The sequence below is a fragment of the Truncatella angustata genome (assembly GCF_020726525.1).
Source record: "Truncatella angustata strain MPI-SDFR-AT-0073 chromosome Unknown BKA67scaffold_2, whole genome shotgun sequence".
NCBI classification, from domain to species: Eukaryota; Fungi; Ascomycota; class Sordariomycetes; order Amphisphaeriales; family Sporocadaceae; genus Truncatella; species Truncatella angustata.
The window spans coordinates 5,302,410-5,327,409 of record NW_025763382.1 but is presented as its reverse complement, the minus strand read 5'-3'; the positions used below and the strand labels follow the sequence as shown (position 1 = coordinate 5,327,409).

At 48.4% G+C, this 25,000-nt stretch overlaps 5 protein-coding genes across 5 annotated transcripts; 3 read left to right on the top strand and 2 right to left on the bottom strand.

Moving 5' to 3' along the window:
- Positions 1 to 2,532: 2,532 nt before the first annotated feature.
- BKA67DRAFT_556521 (Pleckstrin homology domain-containing protein) lies at positions 2,533 to 4,844 on the bottom strand. Its single transcript, XM_046102161.1, has 2 exons — positions 4,432 to 4,844; positions 2,533 to 4,258 (listed from the first exon to the last, which is right to left on the bottom strand). The coding sequence occupies exons 1-2, from the start codon at positions 4,677 to 4,679 to the stop codon at positions 2,905 to 2,907; spliced, it is 1,602 nt and encodes a 533-aa protein (XP_045962073.1). The 5' UTR covers positions 4,680 to 4,844; the 3' UTR covers positions 2,533 to 2,904.
- Positions 4,845 to 14,596: 9,752 nt separating this feature from the next.
- Positions 14,597 to 17,517, top strand: BKA67DRAFT_689084 (uncharacterized protein). Its single transcript, XM_046109086.1, has 4 exons — positions 14,597 to 15,075; positions 15,126 to 15,317; positions 15,374 to 15,719; positions 15,769 to 17,517. Exons 1-4 carry the CDS (start codon positions 14,608 to 14,610, stop codon positions 17,037 to 17,039), a joined length of 2,277 nt encoding a protein of 758 aa, XP_045962072.1. The 5' UTR covers positions 14,597 to 14,607; the 3' UTR covers positions 17,040 to 17,517.
- A 939-nt stretch (positions 17,518 to 18,456) lies between these two features.
- BKA67DRAFT_556486 (uncharacterized protein) lies at positions 18,457 to 20,831 on the bottom strand. The gene is made up of 2 exons (XM_046102160.1): positions 20,648 to 20,831; positions 18,457 to 20,423 (listed from the first exon to the last, which is right to left on the bottom strand). The coding sequence occupies exon 2, from the start codon at positions 20,414 to 20,416 to the stop codon at positions 18,593 to 18,595; it is 1,824 nt and encodes a 607-aa protein (XP_045962071.1). The 5' UTR covers positions 20,417 to 20,423; positions 20,648 to 20,831; the 3' UTR covers positions 18,457 to 18,592.
- Positions 20,832 to 21,062: 231 nt separating this feature from the next.
- Positions 21,063 to 21,392, top strand: BKA67DRAFT_490956 (Tim10/DDP family zinc finger-domain-containing protein; the record flags this gene model as incomplete). The annotated part of the gene is made up of 2 exons (XM_046096975.1): positions 21,063 to 21,160; positions 21,242 to 21,392. Coding segments are annotated over 2 exons (249 nt in total), but the record flags the coding sequence as incomplete, so codon positions are not given.
- Positions 21,393 to 23,442: 2,050 nt separating this feature from the next.
- On the top strand, positions 23,443 to 24,943 carry BKA67DRAFT_199797 (P-loop containing nucleoside triphosphate hydrolase protein). Its single transcript, XM_046095411.1, has one exon. The coding sequence runs from the start codon at positions 23,723 to 23,725 to the stop codon at positions 24,527 to 24,529; it is 807 nt and encodes a 268-aa protein (XP_045962069.1). The 5' UTR covers positions 23,443 to 23,722; the 3' UTR covers positions 24,530 to 24,943.
- Positions 24,944 to 25,000: the final 57 nt, after the last annotated feature.

The following is a 25,000-nucleotide window of genomic DNA, read 5'->3' as shown; positions in this document are numbered from 1 at the left end:
ATTACTATGAGATTTCAATGCCACCATAATGTGAACTTTATAATGCATGTAGAAATCAAGGGGGATATGGCTGCAGCTATCGATCAATGGACTGATGGGTCAGGTAATCTATGATGTTGCAGACTTCGCTATGTCACTAACTGAGAGTGAGGCGATCGTCTCTCGTGGAGGCAAGAGGGCTTCCTTTTTTCTTTTTTCTTTTTTCTTTCTATTTTCTCTTATGACTGTATTTCCTGCAAACTAGACAGTGTTATGTGTACGCTGTTAGTCTTTAAGCAGTGCTAAGGCGAAGCATTGCTTAGATTTCCTTGTCAGAGAAGACCTAGATGCTGTATTAGTCAATGTGGCATCGGGAAGCTTCATATTTTCGCCGGTTTCCGAGCAGATTGGGCAGCGTCCAACGGTCGAGCCGAATCCTGCCGTCCCCCCCCCGTACGGTCGAAATAGACAATAACAGAAGAAAGAAGAAGAAAAGTGTACTGCAGTGATCACGCTAACGTTCGACTCGTTTCCCGGTCTCACTTTGAGTATATTTTGATATAGGTCTGTCTGACATGATTTTAATACTGATGATGGCATTTCAGAGTAAGCTAGCTAGCGGAATATAGCCGTCCAGCTCAGACAATAGAATATCTGACGTCGTGGTCATACCAACCCAGCAGGTATCTACCTGTCGTGGAAAATTATTTTACAGAAACTAGAAAAGAACTTGAGAATTTCACGCGCAATAGCAAATTTCCGTGTCAACAATATAGTGACGATTTCCTACGCCATAAATTCTTGATTACATGCCTACCATACGTTACTCAAAACCCTATCAATATTTTTCGAAGATGACATCAATCGTATGTATATTATATGTAAAGATCGACGTTTGAAACCTGCCAATTTCACCACAACTTCCAACATACAGGGACTGTCCATACCAAATATTACTAAATATTACCAACAACGACGAAATTTTCTTGAGCTTGTACGGTACTTTCCAATCCCTCTCGATACACGCGCACGTATGTCATTTCGAAAGTCTTGCGAAGAGCTAGTCGTGTCGTCCTGATACTCGCTATCACGCATAGACTCTACTACGAGCCGTATATGCTGGCCTTTTCAGAAGGCTGCCACCTGACGACTTGGATTCATTAAACGTCCTATTCCACTTGGCAGGTTGTGATATTGACTTACGCAGACGTCACCTAGGCAATGGATACAGCAACTGCCAACCAACCACCAACCAGGCAACGAGAAGATTCATTGCTCAATAACTACCCGTAGAGTTTATCCAACTCATCATGGGCTCCATGGATTCCGAGAACTTGATCAATCTAAACCGATGAGAGTGCTTTTGGAAATCTATCAATACACAGACATCACGACTCTGAGACAATAGAAAGGCTGATAGAAATCCTGGTCGAATACGACCAAAGCATAGTAGACTCTCTAGGGGAATAGTTCTACACCAACCCGCTTCGTAGTGTGAATGTGAGACTGTGCCTGGACCTTGTCACCATGACGGTCACTAGGTCAGTACTTGAAAATGGTGACTGTATAAATCTACCCAGTCTGAACATTATTTCTAAAAGTACTTGTGGGCTTTGTATCATTATCTTGGAGTTTTTCCAAACCACGAAGTCCGAAAGTCTGAATCCAACTAAGAGCTCAACCGGCAGTTGTTATTTCTCTCGGAATTCTGTGAATAGTATCTATGGTGCATATAACTGTCAGCACTGCTTGAGTATAAAAAGAACACGTGCAGTCCACATCATCTCGACTTGACTTCCCATATGCCTATGACATGATTAGCTTCATTTAACAGCAATCATATCACATTACTAAAACGATACTCTGGCATTGCGTACATACTTGACATATCACATACAGTAGAGAGAATGAATCCAGATAGAAATAGCTTTAGCCCCCGGACACATGACGATTCACCTTCCGTCGCCAGGTTTCTTTCATAATCACATGTGCATTTAAAACAAGCTGTTTGTTTATTCGGCTGCATCTAGCACGAACGATCAACTGTCATGCACTGCATTCCTGATACCACATCCAGACCGTCATTTTAAAATCTACGAAGTCGCATAGACCTAGCGTTCATTGATCTCACTGCGATAGCCCATCTTATCCCATGTTATATAGATGTGATTTATTGAAAGGATATGCTAAATTTTGTTAAATCTCAACTTACTCGATGTTATATCGCTGGAAGGCTGCTAAAAATGAATTGTAACCCCCTTGTGAATTTTTGGTATGCGCCCCTTGACCGTCATAACAGCTATATGCTACGTAATATAATTTGCGCAAGTGACCACTGACTAGAGGAAATGGTATGAATTAGCAAACAATGGTGTAGATATCGTTCAACCGGCAAACAGTGGTTCTGTCAATACACAGTGACCGAACGTCAAGTCGCTCCGTGCCATTTGCCGTCACAATCAATTGGCGGACTTGCCCACTAGATATCACGGTGTCTGATTGTAGAGGAAACGTAATGGACAACACCATTCAACTTCACATGACAAACGTGGAGACATAAATACTATCTCAGTGTGTTTATTAGCTATTACATGAATGGTACGAAGACACTACGCTCTTGCCCTAAGTGGCGAGGAATTGACTTCCATTCTAAACATACCCCCATATGCTGCTCCTTCCCTCATGATTTTATGAAATTTTGGTATCGCGCTTAGTATACTGGGTATCAGCAAAGGAAAGGCACTGACGATGCATAACAAAAAAAAACCAAAGTCGTGTGTATCGCAACTTCCTCCACCAAAAGATGACTGGGTATCATGGAAATGCAAATCCGTTTCGTAAAATAGGAAACCGCGACTACAACAGGGTACGATAGCTGTTGGGCGAATCTCTACCCCAGATGCGGTGCATTGCTCGCGTAACACTCTATGCAGTGGCGGCGACAGCAGGGGTGGCGGCAGGCTTCTCAGCAGTGGCTTCCTCGGCAACGGGAGCCTCGACGGCAGGGGCGGCCTCAGTCTCGGCTACAGGCTCGACGGGGGCCTCAGCAGTCTCGGGGACAACAGGAGTCTCCTCAACAGGTGCGGCGGCGGCCTTCTCGGTCTTGCCCTTACCCTTGATAGTCTGGCGGAGCTTGGAGAAAGGAGAGGACTTCTTCTCAGTCTCCTCGTCCGAAGAAGCAGACTTCTCCTTCTTGCCAAAAGCGAAAGGCATGCTAGACTTGCGCTTCTCGCTCTTAACCTCCTTCTTGGTCTCACCGTTGGTAGCAGGAGCGACCTCGGTAGTCTCAGTAGGAACGGTAGCGGGCGAGGCAACCTCGGCAGAAAGGGGCTCCGTAGTCTCTACAGCGGGGATGACGGGGGCGTTGTCGGTGACGGGGGCGACCTCCGAGGCGGGAGCGGTCTCCTTGACAGGCGCGGCAGCAGCTTCAGGCTCAGCGCGCTTCTTGCCGAAGGACAAGCTGCCGAAAAGACTGGCACGCTTGGTGGGGACAGGCTTCTCCTTAGGTGCCTCGGTAGCCTTCTCCTCAGCAGCGACGGGAGCAGTCTCTGTGCTCTCAACGGGTGCCTCAGCCACAGGGGCGACAGCGGCCTCGGTGACGGGAGCGGGCTCAGCGACAGCGGGCTCAGTGACAGCGGGAGTCTCTTCGGCAGCCTTGTCCTCCTTCTTCTCCTCCTTCTTTTCCTTGACCTCCTCCTTCTTGTTCAGAAGGCTGCCGAAGATGCTGGTTCGCTTGCGGCTAGCAGAGCGACGCTTGGGCTCCTCCTTAGCCTCCTCCTTGGGAGCCTCGACAGCAGGAGCAGCTGCCTCCTCAGTAGCAGGGGCAGCAGGGGTCTCAGCGGCAACAACAGGCTTCTCCTCCTTCTTGGCAGCAGGAGTGGGCTTCAAGGTCTCGAGAGTCTTCTTATATGACTCAGACTCGGTAACGGTAGTAGCAAGCTCCTTGGCCTCAGCGATCTTGAGCTTCAATTGTTCGACCCAGTTGTCACGGTCGGCAGAGTTGGCAGCCTTGAAGACGTGCTTGTGACCCTTGGTGACAACGGTGAACTTCTGGTGGCCATCGGTGGTAGGCTCGCTTGCCTCAGCGAGCTGGATGACACCAGTAGGGTTGCTAGACTCCTTTCCGTAGAATAGCAGGCCCTTGCCGGTCTCAGCTGCCCAAGCGGCGACGTGGTGGGCAACATCAGTAGCCTTCTCGGACTGAATGTAGTGTGTAAGCTTCTCCGAGGCAACGGGCTCAGAACCGAACCAGAATTCCTGGCTACTGAAGATCAAGTTCCTTTACAGATGTTAGCTAGTGGATTTTTGCCAATCATGCGGAGTGGGCCCCAGCATTGAGTTCAAGTGGGGAAACAATACGCAGCGACCTCAGATGTCACTAGACACGGACCATGTAGTGGTATAACACGGATCAGGTGCAGGTGTTTTAGTTGCGCGATCGACTGCACTTACTTGGGGAAGCTGGCAGGGGAAGCCTTGTGGTCAAGACGACCCTTCTCGATAGGGATGACCTCCTTCTTGGCCTCCTCAGCGGGAGCGGCGGCGTCGGCAACAGGAGTCTCCTCGGTCTTGGCCTCAGTGACAGCGGGAGTCTCAGCTGCGGCAGTAGGCTCAACAGCAGTAGCCTCGGGGACAACGGGCTCAGCAGTGATGGCCGGGGTGGTCTCAGGGACCTGAACGGGCTTCTGGACGTCGGCCATTGTGAATTAGGTGAAAAGAGAAATTTGGGGTATCAAAAAAAGATGTGGGTATCACTGAACAGAAAGAACACGACAAATACTGAATACTTGATCGTGTGGTGGCAGATGCGAGATCACGAGTACTGATCTTCAACAGAAATCTGCTTTGTTTTGAGGAATGAAAGACGTCGAGTACACGGAAACAAAAAGGGAGAAGGAGGGAACAGACAGCACGCGTTGCCGCTTCTTATTTAATTTGCTTGTCTTTCGAAAATAATAAGGAGGGAGGTGGTACTTGCAAACTCCAATCAATGCACTCATCTGGCCGAACAGACAAGGGACGCCAGCAGGGAATCTACAGGGATGGTGTGGGTACCGGTGGGTACCATGGGTACCGGTGGGTACCATGGGTACCATGGGTACCGGGCGGGTCGCTTCAAATGCCACTTGCACCATGGACCTCCAAAAAAGCTGAAGGGGCTTTTGAATTTTTGGGGGTCCGCGGGTGCTTTGCAGGGTAATAGCGTCTTCAACAAACCCGCTGGCAGAGCCACTGATATCTCCAGATCCGCCTGATGGAATACTTTCAATGAAACTCCCGATATAAGAACATGGAAACGGGTTGTGTTAGCACGGCCAGATTCCGAGGTCGTGAGATTTGACAACGAGATGCTTAAGATTGAGAATCTGAGGCCCATACCAAAACTTGGTGTCATAAACGACATAAATGGCGTTTATCGCATTCTCGCTCGTGACCATCCACTTGGTGCGCACTTTGTCTGACTGCGCGACCATGTGCCTACACTACTTGTACCTATGTAGGTCCTATGCTTTGCTGGGGTCGGCTTTGGATTTTTGCATGTTTCGCTGCGACAGCAACACCAAGCCACATTCGGCTCATGAATGCCTGCAAAGAAAAGGGTCTCAAGCGCCTGTTGCTGGGTTATCGTACGGCTGCGGTCCGTGCTGACCAGCATTTTCTAAAATGAAGCAGAGAAATTGCGTTGCCCTTAGCTGTGCACCAGCAGCAACAAGGGGCGCCATACGATCCCCTTTAAGCAACAAGCGAACGCCACTTGATGCCGCGATCCACGGTTAGTTTTGTCCGAGTACTGTATTCGAAAACTATCGAGATTGTGCTGCTCATGAGCATGGAAATGGTTTATTCTGGGATGTGTTTCATAGTGTCCTCGCCATGATATTGGTCAGAATGCTTGCCCCTTCTTCTCACCCAGCAACAAGTGGCTTAGCGGGTCAGATACTTCAGATCTGCATTTTCCCAACGGTTAATCCTCATTAGACCATGACTTGCGGTCAAGAAACATTTCGCAGAGGGGCGCTTATAGAAGCCCTGGATCATCTAGTCACTCCTCCGGGCATTCTCGACGGGGATTGCCAAGATAGTAGTATTGTCCATGACAGTTTAAGCAAGAAACCGGAATCGGTGCGTGATAAGTGTTCACTGAGAATTGTCTGTGCCTGCGTATTCGTTGATATGATCTCTTCTATCTTTCGATGTGAAGTGGATTAGACCTTTGATACTCTGGCCTGACTAGTCCTGATATTTGCTCTATGCATTGTTCCTACTGCCCCTTGGCTGCCGCATACGCCAATTCGTTTCACATGGTAATGAATCGCACGACAGCCAGTCACTGGTGACTATGCAAGTATGCCGCGCCAGAAGTATCTGCATCTTTCCTGCACTTTGTGGTCATAGAGTTGCATTTTGCAGGCTGCTAATGGTGGTCCGCAGTCGAGATAAAATAGTGTTAGAGACTCTTAGAGTAAGTACCGACATGCAGGCAAAGCTCTCCTACATTAGTGCCCCGTTGTTCACCAAAGCACGTTTATTTGGACGCTATAGCAACTCTAGCAATAGCGGTGCGCGCCATGTGACTGTGAAATTTGATGCTAAGATTGATGTGGGGCAACCTTCTTGAGTCTTTGGCTGTCGATCAAAGCGACCCTTTTGATGGAAGGGTTCGTGAGCCAACGACACCCAGGGTTGAGCCAACATTTGAAAATTCTGATGGGCAAATCTAGCCACTCGTTATTATGACTGTTTCTGCCGAACGCCGGTCCTGGTGCTGCATGTCGGCGGGTCAGTCTCACGATGTCCTATTTTCATTACGGCTGCGCGCGCTTCCATATCTTGTTTTCATTGCTTTTGTAGGACGACTACTCGCACAAATCCTCTTCAATCTTGCGGTCTCCACAGACCAATATGGTGGACGTTTGGAAGAGACAGGCTCCCGCTAGGATCTGTGGTCGACCTGGATCGGCGTCTTTTGGACTCTGGTTTACTTCTGACAAGTGGGCGTCCGGATGATTTACGACCTGGCAAACCTGTAGAGAACTTTGTATCAATCAAAAGTCCTTTCAGGTTCAGGTGGACCGTGATACACCATGTCATGCTGGAATGGATGGCTCATGGTCAATAATTGGCCGGACGGGGCAGATCCCGGTTAAGCGCATTGAAATCAAAATTAGCTTCCACGAAAGCACTGTCCAGGTCTGGGTGGTTGGAAGAGAACCAATAATCGTGAACACATTCGCATGCATTTGGAACCTTTTAATATCAGGACCATGCATCCTACGAAGACCGAAGCTCCTCTGCCTATCCTCTGCTTCTTGCTCGAAGTTTGTTGTGAATATTCAATATATGATGGATGCCAGTCCCTGCTTGCATGTGTCATCTGCACTCCGAATCTCACTACGCTCATCCCGTTAATCGTTCTTGCGCCGTCCTACTGACTATGGCTGCACCTTCAAGCCAAATATCAGTCAGCATCTCCACTGTGCTCACGCTACGAGTTTATGGCAGCTGAATTGGAGCTTGGGCATTCAGCCCAGTCCCAAACATCAGCTGGAGCCCTCAACGACTTTATTAGATTACGGACGCTACTGACACGCATTAGGTCAGATCGGGTATTTGACTGATCCCGGCTTTACATAGGCTTGTGATCATTCAGGCTGCAAGTCACGAAAAGGCGCAGCGTGGTCGCATATGACATTTCTATACATCTGGAAGGGCCATTATTCTTCAGTCGTATTTACTCAAAGCGTAGTACCAGTTCGCCACGCTGCCGCCGCTCTCATCACTTTATAAGCCTGTCAAGGTTATCGGCTACTCTACTCGTCCGCTGAGAGGAATTTACGGCGACCACTCCAAGTTGCACTCCAGTTTCATTCAGTACAAGAACAAGGTTTGGCGGCAGTCACACAATCAAGTTCAACACAGACAGAACGCGGGACACAACACTGGACAAAAGAGTGGAGTGTCACAGTGCTCGCGAACATGCCGCCTAGAAATGATACTCGATTGCTTTACTGCCAAACCATCCCATCAGCCTCCGTTAGCCGTCACCTAGCGACAAGTATAGGTTCATATGTAGCCGCCGTCAGCAATCCGACATTCTTGACGACCCATTACACAGTCGGCAGCTGTCTCGGAGAGCTTATAAGAGCAAACCTTGTCAAATTGGACACAAAACTTAGGAAAAGGAACTTGTGAACGGAACCAACTTCACAGTCATCGCGTGTCTTTTCGTTGACCCCAAACCAAACCAGACCAAGAAAAAAAAAAAAAAAAAAAAAGAGGGTTTGTCCTGTAGCCTTCCCACTGTAAGCCTGCCAGTTTCCAATTGTTTCTATGCTGCCAAAAGACAAATCAGCCTTGTGCGTCAGACTCACATGCAAAGCACTCAGCTAGGCATGGTCTATACTTAGGCATGTTACATCGTGGAGTACACATCCGATTTGTATCGCTTCCCACCATCTTCATATGCCGCCTTGACCTCTCACGTATTTATCTATAACCCCCAACCAGCAATACTTGCGTGTTTACAGGATGTTTCCGTGCACCTGATCTCGCCCCTTTGGATGGTTGTAGTTTAGGTGGGTGTGGAACTTGTTTGCAATCTTCCCACCCATAACTTGGTTCACTGTAGGCTAAATTTGCCTGATTATGGTACCACCTCGGCAAGCCGATCATCCTTATCTTGTCAGCAATGGTGTGGGTGGTCTAGGTTTTTCACGATCGTGACCATGTTTCAAGCGATCAGACTGTCATAATTGTTCAGATGTCTAGCCGAGCAGACCTTGTTGACTTGTTAGCTACTGTTCTCCCTTAGACCTTGCGTTGAATTTGTACCATAGATCATCTGATAAGTAAGTTAGTATATTCTCCTCCGGCTCGCTTTACCTCATACTAGCATAACTATAATCAACGTCTGTTTCAGTCATCAGGAGCCCACTTGTTAATGCGGGTTGTTTCGCTTTCCTCGTGATAATATGACGCAATACCATACCAAAGCCTTTACTACTACACCCACCCACCCACACTACATTTGTGTGCACTGTACCAAGTACCGGTTAGGCATTCCTGGATTAATCCAAACTGCCATATTTACAGCATTAACTCCTAATATATGCAACATACATGGAAATGCCTCACCGCTGGAATGCATACAACCTGCGAGGGAAGGTTTGACTCTTTTACTGAGCCATGCAATACCCATTTTGGACAAAGTCGGCCTCTGTAGCAAATATCAGAATTGAAACATAGCGTACCAAGTAGTCTTATTCGGCAGACGCTTATTCAACTTATTCCGTCCTGCACTCAGCATCATGCTTGAGTCAAATTTGTGAACGTGTTTTGCGTTCAGGATCCAGGTTCATGGTCTTCCAAGCCCACAATAAAATAGAAGTGTGCATTTTTCGACGGTTTCAAGGTCATGGGCTGTATCAAGTCTTGGAGATGATATTTGGTCAGGATTAGCCTTCATGCTGACGGGGAGCTATTGCTAGCTTAGTAGAGATCGCCAATTGTGGATTGCAGGGTCCTTGCTTACAATCAACTTCTGAAGTCCTGGTTCAAGTGTATCAAGGCAGTGCAGCGCGGAAGCAGCTTAAATATGGTAATTCGAAATTTACGAACCTTAGGCACAAATGATAAGTGACAACGCTACCCGGCTCGCAAGTACAAAGCTGTCTCTAATGTGGTTTACAGATTGTTTGTACCGGAATGGTCGGCGACAAATCCTGCTCCACCGCCATTCTGTGCACCATCCCCATCAGTCGCCGATCATCACATTACTATGCAAGACTGTCACCAAGAAGGCATGCTTACATGGTCAATCATCCATGCTTGGCATACATACTCGTTCTGTTGTTGTCTAGACTCTGATCGGCCCCGGATCGACACTTTGCTGAGCGCGAAGGTGCTGTTCGGATTCGTTGTCCTAAAGCCCCAAGAACAGGCGACCTTGGCTCACATATACAGTATGATCACGCGCCCCGTCCCTCTCAAAGGTAAGTAGAAGCGATTATCCACCAACAACGGCCACACATAGCCCCAACTTTTGGATGCGTAGTCGATCCACTACCGTGCGAGCTCAACATCAACCAGTAAGAACGAACCTCCGGCACTGCATCACATACCATAGTAAACCCGCGCTCGTCGCTAGTGTGTGACAAGTCTTGTCCTGATCTGCCTATTGGCTTCTGCAGTACCACACTCTCGAGGATTAATCCTAGTGAATAGGTTGTTGGTCAGTTGCATGTAGGTATCCTGTGGTATAACTGCTCCTAGCCATGTTCGTTGAAGTATTACTTGTAGTGGTCTGTGACGTCTTTTAGGTCATACTAACCTCAACCACAATATTCCGTCACGCGCTGTAGGCGAAACCTCCGTGATATATTTAATTAATCGCGCTGACCGCAGGAACACAGATGTGAACAGGATAACCTCGATACAATACTGTTTGTGGCTAACGGCGACCGCTGACAACAGTTAAGAAAAGAGAACGGCGCCAAACAGTGTTGTGAAGCTCGAAACAGGCCTTGCCCTTACGATGGAGATGTTTGGTGTGCTGAAAGGTCCCATATCACATAGACCATAAGGCTGAAGCAACTAACTGCTGCATAGAACTACGCCGACTTGAGAAATGATGGTTGTTGAGATCCGGGTTACTCGACTTCATCCAAAGCTGGCGATAACTCGTACAAACAACGGCATACTGAGTTTATATTAAGAACACGTCCAGCTTGCTCAAGTTTGAAGATGACAGTTCCTACCATCAAGGTCAGGCTGCCCCAACTGGATTACTCGGCTTAGAGCAATGAAGATCGTAGAAAACTTCTTGAAAAGTCGTCATACCGGCAAGCCAAGAGCATAAACAAATACCACAAAGACTCGTGAGACTACGGTCCTCCCGAGTTCATCTGATGGAACTTCAAGCATATGGTGTCAGTTTGTCCCGTTGAGCGCAAAACCGGCCGACGGATGAAGTACTGAATGGGGCCGGGCATCTTCACGAACGCTTTGTTGAACTCAAACAATCAGAGAACAACAGCAAGTCAAGCACTGGTCATACGAAGGGTATTCCACATTCTTCTAGCGTCCCTGCTCACTCAAACAGGAGTCTTGCCACCAAGAAGATTCGACTGTTAAATGGCGAGGTTGGCTGCACGACAAAGCAATACACGTGTTTTCAGTCGATCACGTTCATTTGTGATTTCGGTCGCTCTGTTCAATATACTCTGGGCCCAACACAGTCATTTTTGATCACATTTTACGTGCTTGAACATGGTAATTCCATGTTCGTTGCCATGTTTCTACCTATGGAGCTTCTCCACCTGACGAGATCTGGGACCGTTCTGTTTTTGCTCAGCCTTGAGACCAGCAAGTATTAGTATATTACTGCCTGGCATTTGAAACAACAGCTGGCCATCTCTTACCTGCCAGTGTTTGAAAGAAAGGATGGGTACGGCCCAATATGAGATACAAACCCCAGCCTATAGGTTGCGTTTAGGGATATTGTTATCTGCAAAAGGGTGACCTTCAAGTTGTATGATAGCGATATGTTATCGACTTCTTCTCTTCATTGATGATATATACCTTCCATCATATTGAATAGTTTACTCTTATATTATGACTATCAAGTAAATGTTCGGTTCTGGAACATCGCTTGGTGGAGACAGTTTATCAACGAATATCCAAATCTCCTTTTTATCTGTTAGGAACGAGGTTATCTCTTCGCAGCACCTAACTTTCAGGTTGCTAATACAATTTATCTTACTATACCATATATATCTCCCTTTCGTCTTTTAAACTTACTAATACATGTCGGAAGGTCGAAGATGGTGGCCATCTGAGGTGTGAGAAGGCGGGTACCAACACCAGGGATAAGATGCCTGATCAATGGGTGTTCACGGACCCAAAGTGACACCTCGGCTCGCTGTGGACAGGGTGAGGCGTGATGTCAAAACACTAGTCATCTATGTTGGCGTGTAATTAGGTGTCTCACAAAATCTGCCCTAGTGACTCGAAGAAGCGCAGTCTGGGTCCCCTGCTGTAGACCAGAACCGGAGTTTCTGGCTATTTTTTTTATTCACCTCTGTCCTCAATCTTCCACTGACATCAACTAGTTGCCATTCATCGTTCCAGACCTGCTGTGACAGTGATAGGATACCAACCTATCAGGATAGGGATATGGTGGTCATATTGCACAACAACATAACATGGCAATGAGACTTGAAATTGAGCAGTGAAATCAGAATGGGCACAAGAGTTTGATACCGTATTTTCTCTCGCTACAGTAATGGTGGGTTACGCCATTTATCGAGCCAGAAAGGTGACCGGGAGCACGATTGGTCTGTGGATAATTTTACACGTCTTATTGTAGAGATTAGGAGTTCTGCGCTGGTCTTGTTAATGCCTTGAAAACTTGGCGAAACTTACTCTAGCTCTAGTGATGGCGACCTGAATAATAAACGGGTTGGATGAAGCCAGTTACTACTCTGATAGCAGGCGACCGGGTCGGGGAAATAGCGGGTGGCCCTTGTATGGGATTGTGTGAGCAAGTTCAACAAATATCAGTGGTATTATTGCTGCTGCGCCTTGACCACTAAAATGACTACGATCAAGTATAAATTTCGCCGAACTTTGGAGTTATCTAGACCATCTCTTTTATCAATAATAACAATAATAAAAATAGCGACTATCCCTATGGTAAGTGCCTTTGCCCTAGTTAAAAAACCAACATCATTTTTCCTCAACTTTTAATAGCCATTGCTTTAACTCTTGTCTTGGTCTCGGTATTGCACTGAATATCCGACCTTAAAGCAAGCGATTACATCGAAATCTGCACTGTTGCCAAGCGATCGTCGCTTGTTGCTAGTGCTGCGACCTGCTCTCTTTTTCCATCTACCTTAGCTTAGGCACATTTGAAGCACTGTCTGGTGTTTTGATAGTTAATTTTTACGTGAATTCTGCCGCCTGCTGTTTCATCAATATCACTGTGTATCCCTGCCAATACCCGTTGCCAACACGGGCGGCCAGATCACCACCTTAGATGTTAGTCTAATAAATTTGCTGCTGCCATCACACTCGGACTCTTGGTGGTATTGTACGGTTGTACTTAAGACTGTTATCTCGGTGCCCTTGCGTTGATCACAAGTTTATTCTCTGAAGCTCTTCCTTCCCCCTTTTCACTCTTCAAAGCTTCTCATTGCCGACCCCACAACACAACCGCCGTCTGTCACCTTCAGCATCTCAATCGTAACCTGATTATACCTGATAGACGCATAGTTTCTTTCTGGGGGGATGCCTTGATTCCTCAGAAACTTAGTATCGCTACTGGTTCTTGTATGTCGCTCGAGTTGGTAAGTCTCTCTTTCCTCTCGTGTCCGGTTCTTCCCTACTCCGTCATGCCCTGTCGTCATCACTATTCAAGGATGGAACCTCATTTTTCAGTCCTGCTGAGAATTCCCAAGCATTGATTGTAATCTCGCCAACTAAGATGAACAGTCGAGAACCTGGCAACTTCTGTTCACATTCCTATTCCCTCGCCTGCTCCCACCTCTGAGTCCACATTTTCCCGTTGATTTACCAAGTGGTTGCTGGTCCTGGAAAATTGGGTGATCGTACCTACCTAGCATATTTGAAGCCTACATGTTATCGGCCTCAACGTTCGCAATCAAAGTTTCTCTATTCCGAAACGATAAGTCAAAAATCAACCCCTGCCCCTACGACCGCAACTCTGGAATGCAACTTTACTCTTTTACTCCTTCCACAATCTGATCCTTCGCTCAATTCCGTACCGATCGCATTACGTACGATTTCCTTCCCATATTCCTTTCATTTTCTGTCATTACCAGGCAGGATGGTCACTGGTCCCTCTCACAACCGCGTTTTGTTGTGCGCTTTGTCCTGTACCTGCGTCTTTTGATATTGGGCGGCATAATATCGTGTTCACCATCGTCCAATAAGGGAATACCACAACGACTTCTGAATCTGACCGAAGGTATGTTTATCCTATTACATTGAAGTCTACCAACTCATTTTCCTGTCCGTGTTCCCCCAACCCCCACATGTACTACATACTATCATACTATTGAAAGAGTCACCCTGGGCCTTCCACTTCTTCACCCTCGAGTGTATCTTCTCATTAGCGGGGATAGTTTCATATCTCGGTTGAGACCCCTTCCGGGAAGCTCAGTCCTATCAACCAGCCATCGTTGTGTCCTATCCCGTTTCGGTCTATACTCAGTTCTCACTGATGTAACGCCCTTTCCGCCACAACATTATGAGCCACTAAGGACATTCCACCATATGAACAATCCCACTTCAGCTCTTTAAGTAGATCACTGATGCAACTGCAAACATTGCTCTGCTTCATTGTGTCGAAGTTCAGCTTTCCTGGGACGTTCGGTCCTCTGGCATCACGCTTGAAACAGGCACTTACTTGGGCTATGACAGTATCACCCATATGCCCTGATATCGCCTCCTATATATCTGTGTATTTTCAAATTAATAGCAATATCTAAACGCTAATACCTCGGCGCAGGATCCACCCCACGGTATCTATCATCAGGCCGGTGTATATTTTCCTACAGCCACTCCAGTTCTTTTTTTAAATTTTCTTTATAATACAGAACGCCTAAGATGGATCACGGTTTTCTCAATGAGAGCTTGAATCAAGTGATCTCACTTACATTGGCTGAGCCTGAGGCTAGTGAGGTAGCTGAGAACCTCCCCAAAGGGCCATACAACCCTTTCCGTAACCAGCCTGAAGAGACGGAAAAAGACGCTCTTTACCACTTCATGGTGACGGGCGCACCGTTATCTCAACAGATCCCCCCTCATTTTGGGGCCTTGTCTCATCCCGACCCGAATAGCGGATTATATCGTCTCCGCTTCATCAAAGGCGATGGAAATGGAATGAGGCGCCCAGACGAGCATACCACACAGTACGAACACCACAAATACAATCAACGCTTGAATCCACGTCCTGACAGAGTTGGCAACTATGGGTTCGGCATGTGTGGCACCCTCGATTCCGTGCGCACGGAAAATGACATGAAGGCCGGCGCTCTTGCTCAGTTCCCCAACATCGGTGGACTCGTCACATCCGTAAGTTTTCAGATGCCGTTTAATGAAGATTCTATTGATCAATATTATAGGCTCCTTTCAAGGCCAGTGGGATACGATTCATTTTCAAGGAGGTGGATCAAACTAGCTTGATCTTCACAATGTTTCTGAAGCATCCGGAGCTACTGCAATCTTTATTGGAGGAGCTGTTCACTTGGTTAGAGTCACTTTCTCACCTCACACGTACGTGCCAGACGACACGCAGGATTGTCGAACAGGAATTCGTGAGTCATTCTATTCTGAAGAGGATGCAAAGAATGTTTGCTGACACCGCGAAAAGGGCTACTTTGCAACGAATAAGATGGACTTTCTCAAGTGCGATAAATCGCCCGAAGAACTTCAAGCTCTCGTAGCTGCAGGAAAGTTGACACGAGAGTGTGTGGACGATATTCGTGTCCCCAAGTTCCTTCATATCGGTCGTGTACGATACCCGACACAGATGGCCCCTAGCTTTGGCGGCAGCCCTGACGTGTTTTGGCCGCCGCAAGTTTGGTCAGCAGATGAGGAAGGTTTACAGACTCATCAAGATCTGTTCAACGACCACGGGTTTCAGAATATTATCCCGTATACCCGGAAACGAAGTGAGATGCCTTTTTATCAGCATTGCGGCGCACTGCAGAAACTTTGTAAGTAAACAATTTCGATCATCTTTTTACTTTGCTTACGATACCATAGTGAGAACCTGTTTTCTCCATCCCCGCAATTTCAACTTCTTGACGATAACAAGCCTTGATGCTCTGAACGTCACAAGCGTCATGGCAATCATCGAAGGCTGCCCAAAATTGAGGGGACTTTGCATCTACAGTTGCCCCCTGATTAGCTTGCACGAAGTACGCGAGATAATCCAGGCTATTGGTAAGACAAACGAATTACGAATCAAGGCCAGGAAGCCTCTCCTTGACCTTGATATTGCGCCCCGGTTCCACCAAGGCCCAATCGATGGCCGAAACGGATCTTATGGCGTCACGCATTCGGATCCGACGTTATATTGCGACTGGAACACTGACGTTGGTCGCGCTATAGGCGCCAGCATTGTTTCATTAATGCGACAAGCCGAAAAAGCCAGCATCCAGTTATGTCAGCCCGGTAAGGCATTCCGACTGTGGTTGGATAAGTTGCCCCTCGATCTATATCAAGCCGAAAATTTGTGTGTTACTGCGGCCAACTTCTTACAAAATGAGAAGAAACGCTGGGACTGGGCACATGAGGTTTATTGTAGCCCTGGCGACGAACGTCCACGAGCTGCTCTCGTCAAACGGTTCGATGAGACCGTGGCTCTCGATTTGCTTGCGGCGGCTTTAGCTCGGCCGATCAGACACAAGATCGACTATGTCGAGCAACACAAGTTCACATGTACGACTTGTAATGAAAGACTTCCTGGCGAGTTTTTCCGAAGAATCTCAGCAAGTCGTCCCCCAAACTCAATAAAGTGCGAAGGATGCGAGTTGGGGTTCCAGCAACAATACGAACCCGGCAACAACCAACTGGAGATGAACCGTATCGTCGTTAATATGTGGCTCGATGCCCCAGAAAAATCACTAGACTGGATCAGTGGTGATTCGTTTGAAGCTAAGCGTAGGCGAGACGTCCTGATTAACGAAGCAAAGAAGTTGCCTACAAGCGAAACGCTTCTGATCCGAGCAGAGAAGCTAGACGACAAGCGTCAGGACGTGGTGGATGAGATGTACGACTGCTACGATTGGATCAGGAAGAAGGATCTCGATGGAAAGAGAAAGAATATTGAGAGGAAAATTGAAGCCCTCCGAGTGCGAGCAGGGTTCCAAGCACGACCAAAACCTGGTCTGGCTTCTGAATATGACTGGGATTACCGTCGCCGCGCGTATTTCTGGACAGGTCAACTGGAGAGTGGCAATGTCCAGAACAACGGGCCTTATGAAAACGTCACGCTTCTAACGCTAAAGAAGCATTTCACCATGCTTCATTAGTTACTCTGGTCTGCATCTCCGGTTTGGTTTTGGAATACCTTATCAAATGGTTACACTACAACTTTGCTCCTCAGTTCATTAGGCGCAGTCTTTTCCGGTCCTCCGGGTTCATACCGTGCTTTCGATAAGATTCCCTGCACAAGGAGATGCTTGAAAACTATCCTTTCACTACAATCTGCGAGTTTTTTGCAGCACAGGTTTGTATCAGGTCTGGCACCGTTCTCAGCACTCAAGTTCTAGTCCCATTTCCCCTGAGCCCTTGAGTTTCGGGCTCGCACGAACAAGGTTCGCCCCTTTGCATAGACAAGCCTGGCAGCGTACACACCCTGCTCCCCTTGTTTCTGCTTCCCCCTACGTCTCGCACAGCTCACGGAGGTAAAAAACAGAAAGAAGCACTCCAAAAGGTAAAAAAGAAAAATCACCAAAAGAAAGAAAAAGGAAACAAAAAGGTAATACGGTTTTTTGGAATGGATACACGGATAGGCAAAAACTCATCATCCCTTCCCTCGCGCATCCTTGGACAGGGAAATAAGAGTAATACACCATGTCTCTCTCGTCGCTTGTTTGAGACTGGCATACCCCATTATTAATCCCTCGCCCGACATGATTCTACGGTACGATGAGATCTCCACAGTCGGAACCTGGAAGTCTGTCATAGATACGTTGGTGGGACCATATTTGTACGAGAGGAGAAGCGGAAATCTCCTTGGTAACGAAGAACTGAACAGACCTCTGACGGCGCTCAGGTGCATAATCGCGGTACATTGTACATAGAAAAGTCTTCTAGTTCTGGCGTCATTCTGAGCAAACGGTCACTTCGGTGGCTTCAGGAATGACGAATAAAAGAATTGGTGGTGGACTGGTGTTCGTTTTTGAATGTGGCAAGTGATAATCGTAGTGATTGGAAAGGAAGACAACACTGCTGACAAGGCTCACAGTTATTGGATAGTTTGACGAGTTGACGATGGTCTGCCAAGTGGTTGAAGAAACCCTTTCCCCCAAGGAAAACTTCGCGCATCTGGAGCTGAGTGCCAGTGTCCGGGCTTCGACACGGTAATATGGAATTCCAATAAACGCCAGCGGACGATATCCGAAAGGATCAGTAGCCGAAGCCCAACAGCGGTCAGGTTGTTCAGCAGAAGATGGCCTGTTGGCGCCACGGCGGTAGTGTCCGTTTCCGACACGGCGCGAGCTCCTGCCGTCTTTTGCTTTGCAAATAATGCGTTGATCGCGGAGGACATCTACGTAGATCTTGGAAACGAAAGCGGCAGGTTAACAGGTCATGGCTTGCACGTCTCAGTACCGGTTACTCATGGCGCGGGGGATCTTTGTGCAACGCTAGAGAGGTATTGATCCCGAGATCTAAGAATTTTTGTGCTTGCGGAAGCCAGTGTCACATTGCAAGAAGGAATGGGTGTTCGAGTCATGGAGCGGACGTTCTCTTCAAAAATTCCAAAAAAAAAAGAAGAAAAGCAAAGGGGTATCTTTCTGTCGTACTAATTTACATAACATACAGGGCTTCCAGTGCAATTCTCCACTGGCCGCCACTCAGTCTACTTTCGCTTCGACACATTGGTGGCGCCGACTACGTTTCGCAGATTTCCGAAGCTGAGCGTATCGTTGATCCTCGATGCGCCGGTGAAGAGCATCACGAGCCGGTCTACACCGCATCCCCACCCGCCAGTAGGAGGCAAGCCATGTTCCAAAGCTTGAACGTAGCTCTCGTCGACTACAGCCTGACCCTCGTCCGGGCTGTTCGCATTGCGAGCCTCGACCTGAAGCTCGAACTTGCGCCGTTGTTCGAAGGGGTTGTTCTCCTCTTCGTACATGTTGGCGATCTCACGACCCTTGATGAAGAGCTCGGCCCTGGCAGATACCAGCTGACCAGTCTTAGGGCAGGTGAAGGACTTGGAAAGAGGCGACATGCAGGCTGGATGATGTGTAATATACAATGGCCTGTCCTCTGACATCGGCTCAATGTACGTGGCGGCAAGATTGTCGAGGAGCTTGTTCAATGAAACATTAGCATCAACCCCGTAACCAAGCCCTGTGTGAAGTGCTTCTCCTAGACGTTCTAGAGCGTCTGGACTTGCAAGGTCTGGAATTTTGATGTTCAAGGCATTTTCGAGAGCCGGTATGAATTCGACCTGTTCGAACTGAGAGAAGTATTGTGTGCCTACTGCCGCCTCGGACCTCATCTTCTCAAGAACCTCATTGGACCACTTTGCAACACTCTGGACAAGGTCTGTGGTCATGTCAATGAGAGTGGGTAGATCGGCATATGCTTGATAGAACTCGCACATGGTGAACTCGGCGTTGTGCGTCCCATCTAACCCTTCGTTGCGGAAAGCCGGTCCGATCTCAAAGATTCTGTCGAATCCTCCCACAACCATCCGCTTCAGCCAGAGCTCAGGTGCAATACGCAGGGCTAGTTCTTTCTGCGGCAGGGCGGTGGATGAGGTGAGAAATGGTCGGGCAGCAGCGCCACCAGCGTAGTCGGCCAGGATTGGAGTCTGGACTTCAAGAAATCTCCGCTTCACAAAGTAGCTCCTGAGCCACCATATGAGTTCGGAACGGAATCGCAAAAGCTTCTGGGCTTGTTGGTTGACCAGCAGAGTAAGGTGTCGGTTCTGAACCATTGTTTCCTCATCTATCAGCCTGGTGGGAACGGGCGCTATGCTCGGGCTAAGCAAGTCAGGCAATTTGTTCACCTTGAGGGTAAGTTCGCCTTGGAGAGTAACGGTGGCTGTTCCCTCGACTGAGACGAAATCGCCGCGGAGTAGGGTCAAGCGCTTCTCTCTGAACTGCTCCATTGTGATCCCGGTTGCCGCCTCAATGTGGCTAAAATCGAGCATGACTTGAACACTATGGAAATCACCCTGAATGTCTAGAAAGGCCAGCTTGGAGCTGTGTTTCCTGGCGGCCAAGACTCTGCCACGAAGTTGCACTTGATCGGACGATGTTTGCGCACTAGCTAGATCCTTGTACTTGGCTCTAAATGCTGGTATGCTCATTTGTGGAATCTCCTTTTGATTTTGAATACGTGGCCATTCCAATGCATTGAGCTCCTTCAGCTTTTGGACACGCTTTTCTGTCGCCAGAGCCTGTTCTTCTAAATGCTTCCTTGCTGTCCTCTGAGCCTCCTTGGCCAACTTCTCGGCTAGCCTTTCAGCCTTCTTTGCTGCGTTGATCTCGGCCCATTGTAGCTTCTTGATCTCGCTGGCATCGTCGGCCTCCGGGGCGGAGTTTTGAGAAGAATATGTTCGCATGCACTTTTGCCGGGTGATGGAGTAGAATCGCCCGTACACAGCACTGTTCGCAGACATTGGCTGGACGGCATACGGGCGTAGAATCTGAGAGAGCGATAAACTGGTCATCGCGGTGCTAGAGGTTTGTTAGCCATTGCTCTTGAACAAGGACATTCATTACATGGCAGTGAATTGCAGGGGCTATGATCAGACAAGCTGGCAGTTATGATCAAGCACCACAGAGTGGTGTCAGTCGCAACGGTTCTTAAAAAAGCAGAATCATCATGTCAAGTATTATAATAATAACAAAGAAGAATAGTGGTAGCAGTAGAAGGTGCAGGTGCAGGGGGTTCAACTTACAAATTGTAGAAAAGAGGCTTCGCCTACTCGCTAATGAACAAGGTTAACATGATACAGATACAATTACAAGCCTAAAACAATTCTTTTAGATAGACATTTTTCGAGAGAGTTGGCAGTTGGCAATCGAGAGTGATGATAATGCTGAGCTTGGAAGGTTTTTAACATGCCCACTTGCCAATTGACTAGGGAGGGACCTGGGAAATTTCATTTACTGCCAACGGACCGAGCATTTGTCCAGGGGAACTTTTTTTAGTTTCACCGCCTGCCGGAAGCTGACGTCAAGACAAATCCATTCAAGCTGGGAGCGTCTGATCATCAACACATTGAACATACAGTAAACCTTTGAACTCGCAACTGCAATAAAATATCAACCTCTATCCCCACCACTTTTCGCACTCCGTAACAGCCCGCCAACATGTCATTCCTCGGTTTCGGTCGTCCCCAGCCCACTTCGGAGGAGAAGATTGGTGCCGTTGAGGCGGAGATGAAGCTTCTGGCCGAGATGCACACCCGGTAGGAACCTCCAGACAACGGCTGGGCAAAAGCCTTGCCTTGTGGGAAATGCAACTTGGCGCTAACACCTTCATCTTCTAGCCTCACGAAGGTCTGCGCAAAGAAGTGTGTGCCCAACGAGTACCGCGAGGGCGAGCTCAACAAGGGCGAGAGCGTCTGCCTCGACCGATGCGCCGCAAAGTTTTTCGACGTCCACATGAAGGTGTCCGAGATGATGCAGCAACAAGCGCAGGCCCAGGGTGGCGCCGCCGGCTTTGGGCAATAATCGGAGACGCAAAGCAGGCGTGCAGGACTGTAAGATACGATACGATACGAACATTGGTGGTCCTAGGTTGAAGGCGCCCCCTGGATTGTATATTTGAGAGCATGGGCAGTTTTGGGCGGCACTTGCGGTAAAGGAAGCATGTTGCTTGTATTAGACTTTGGTGTACTGGCTGTCATACGGGACCTGGCCGAAGCAAATATGATGATTCCCCTCATACCATCAAACATCATGCCTCGTTTGACGGGTCGCTACACTTGCACGATCCGGTATGAGCTCGATCATCCCAATGCCCCGAGAACTGTGACTGTTTGGCGGCACCCGGTCTTGTTTGACAGCCCTCACTGGGCCGAGTTTCAACTGATTTTGCGACTACGGCTCTAGCCTTGGGAGGATGATATGATGCTCCTGCATGTTTTATCTTGTGATCTAACGTCCTCCCCTCATATACCCTCCAGCATTTAGGCCGGCCGCAAAAACTACACTGACATGGTTCCGAGTGTAAGCCCATCCACTGTGCAAGAATACGGGCTTATACGGTGGGCCGACTGGTCTTAGGCACCGGGCACTTGCTCACTTTTCGTGGAAGAAAGGGACGAGAAACAGGGGAGCTCGGAGGAAGTTTGGCGGATAACGACGATATTCCCTATCAAATCATATCATTTCGCTTTTCGGTGATAGGAGGCTCGAGAAGCTTGTCACCAACGACTACTCTGACTGAGAATCCATAATACTACAGGATGTATTGTCAACGATAGATCGGCCGATCGGATTATAGACCTTTGGACCACGGCGCTGATGTCCGTTGTCAGATCAGATATGGACAGCTATTTATGGACTAATCCCGAATGACTCTCACAACGCGGGAGCATTCGGGGACAAGAGGGCCAGAAGGGGTTTAAGATGCACGTGTGAGCTACGGTAATTTCACAAAATCACATGTTCGGCCGAAGTTATTCGGCTTCCCGTAACTTGCAGACAACATCTTTCCGAGAATTCGCGGAAATTGACTGCGAAGTGCCTAGGTTAGGTTAAAAATAAGAAAATTGCGGGGAAGCTTGAGATAACAGCAGTTTACCGGACCTTGGTAAATCGAGCCGTGTATCACAAACGCACAGTTCAGCTCTGTTAGCTTACACTTGTCGACGGGGAAAAGGGCATCTGAAGATGCGCCAAGTTTTTCTCTTCTTTTTTGGCTTCATTTGTTAGTCTAGAAGCTGCTAATGGGCCCTGCCATAATACTTGGAACAGTGGGAGTCAAATCCCGGGTTGATGGATGCTACCATGGTGATCAACGTGGTCTCTTGGGTGCATCACCAATGTCTGCTCAATATCTTCGGGGTTTAGGGGTTTCAGGAGTGCCCAAGACAACTATACACCGCCTGGCTTCTCGATACTATTTGTTCTATGCTCGCGAATCCGACACCCATATGTATGTATGTGGATGAGGAGAGCGAGGAGTATATTCTGTGGATCTTACCAGGGCCGAAGCCGGAAGAGGATAGCTTGGCAGATGCGGAGTGCATGGCACTTACGCTGGCTCAAGCTTCTGTGTCCACTGTGAGTCTGTGACGAAGCTCAACATTTGGCGGACGAGCCAAAGGGCGAACCAAAGGCTGAAGCAAAGGGCGAATGGTCATCATCCCACGTACAGTACTCTGCAAGACCTGTTAGCCCACCGAGACAAGGGCCACACAGGCTGGATAAGGGAGGGGAGAGCTCCCCACCAGGAACACCCATCCCAAATTGCAACAAAAACCCAGGTTAAGCAAGTTAAAGGTTAGCCAGGTCCTAAGCAGTACACGTAAAGTTGGGAGGAAAAGCGCACCAATGGCAGCGTGTCTATCACAACTTTTCCCATTTCATGCTCCACCTCGACTTTTCTGCCCGTCCTCATCATACTCTTTCCTCTTCATACACTCTTTTTCCCACACTGGAACATCACTAAGCTAGTTTGACACTCTCGCCGCCATGGATATTCTCTGAACTGCCAACCCCTGGGTCCTTATCTGGCTCACCAATTTTCGGTGACGCACCTCCCCCCGCCCTCAACCCCCAATCACGGATACTTGGCTTCGGCTTCATCCAGCTGCTTACACATTTGTACCTACCACCGGGTCTCATCCCCCGAAGTCCGAAGACTCCGCAAGCCCCGAACTGCGACCCTATACACCAGCATAGAATCCTCCAGTAGTTGGACCTTCAGTTCTGTCCTCCTCGCGACATCCCTTGTTGGTGTTCTTTCGTTATCGCGACCTCTGTCCCGCGACACCGGCCCTTCATATCCGCATCTGCATACTATGCGCCTGCGCAAAGCAGCCCGCGTGATTCTTGTCGGCGCACCTGGCGTGGGCAAGGGTACACAAAGCGAACGTCTACTTGAGCGCTTCCCCCAATTGACTGCCATATCCTCCGGCGATCTTCTCCGCTACAATGTCAAGAATAGGACACCGCTCGGTATCAGGGTGGAGAGCACCATGAAGAGTGGTGGTTTGGTCTCCGATGACCTGATACTCAGACTCATCACCAATGAGCTTGGTCACCGAGGCTGGCTGTCCGGAGGTCGCTCGAATGTTATGACCTTGGCCTCGTCCGCCGTGGGAATCGCCGAGGCATACGAGGACTCTGATCCCTTCATCACTGCCATCGATAGGAACCCGGCAGCGGGTGCTAGCCTGTCTGCGCACGCCTCTGAGGACCCCACTGCCTCATTCCTGCTCGACGGCTTCCCACGCACTGCACCGCAGGCAGAGAAGTTGGACGACATAGTACCCATCAACTGGGCTGTGTCTATCAAGACTCCCTTCGATGAGATCATCAAGCGCATCACTTCGCGATGGGTTCATGAACCGTCTGGTCGTGTATACAACACGAGTTTCCATGCGCCCAAAGTTCCCGGCATTGATGATGTGACTGGGGAACCATTGGTTCAGCGGGCTGATGACAGCGAAGACGTTTACCGCGCCCGTTACAAGAAGTTCCAGGAGACGGCTGAACCTTTGCTTGAACATTATGCGAAGAAAGGTGTCCTCTGGGAGGTCGAGGGTATGAGCAGCGACGAGATTAGCCCCAAGCTCTATGCCGAATTTGAAAGGCGGTTCGCTTGAATAGCCATTTGGCATGCTCGATTGTCTGATATATAGGATGTGTGTATAAACCTAGGGGACAACAGGGGAAATTAGGACTGGCTAGTAGCTCGGGAAATGCTTGGAGTGCGTGGATGCTTCCATCGCTCATGGAGTTTAGGGGATCACATGTCTGGGCTCGAATAGCCCGACGGACATGTAGATATCGAAGGGTTCAGAGAGCCACGGCTCGCCCGGTTTGCTACGTATTATTATCACTTATTCATTCTCATACACAAGCCCCATGATGGTGGTGATTATAACGTATTCATGGACGAACGCCCAACTTTTCTTAACATTTGTGTTCACTAAAAAATGAGCACGCAAAGTATGACCAGCCATCGCAACAGTCAACGGGACAGCGCTTTTAGAGGTGATTGACCGGAAATCCAGAGCGTGCCGCGGCACAAAAACAAATCAGAAATCAGAAATGGCTCTCCTTTACACAACGGA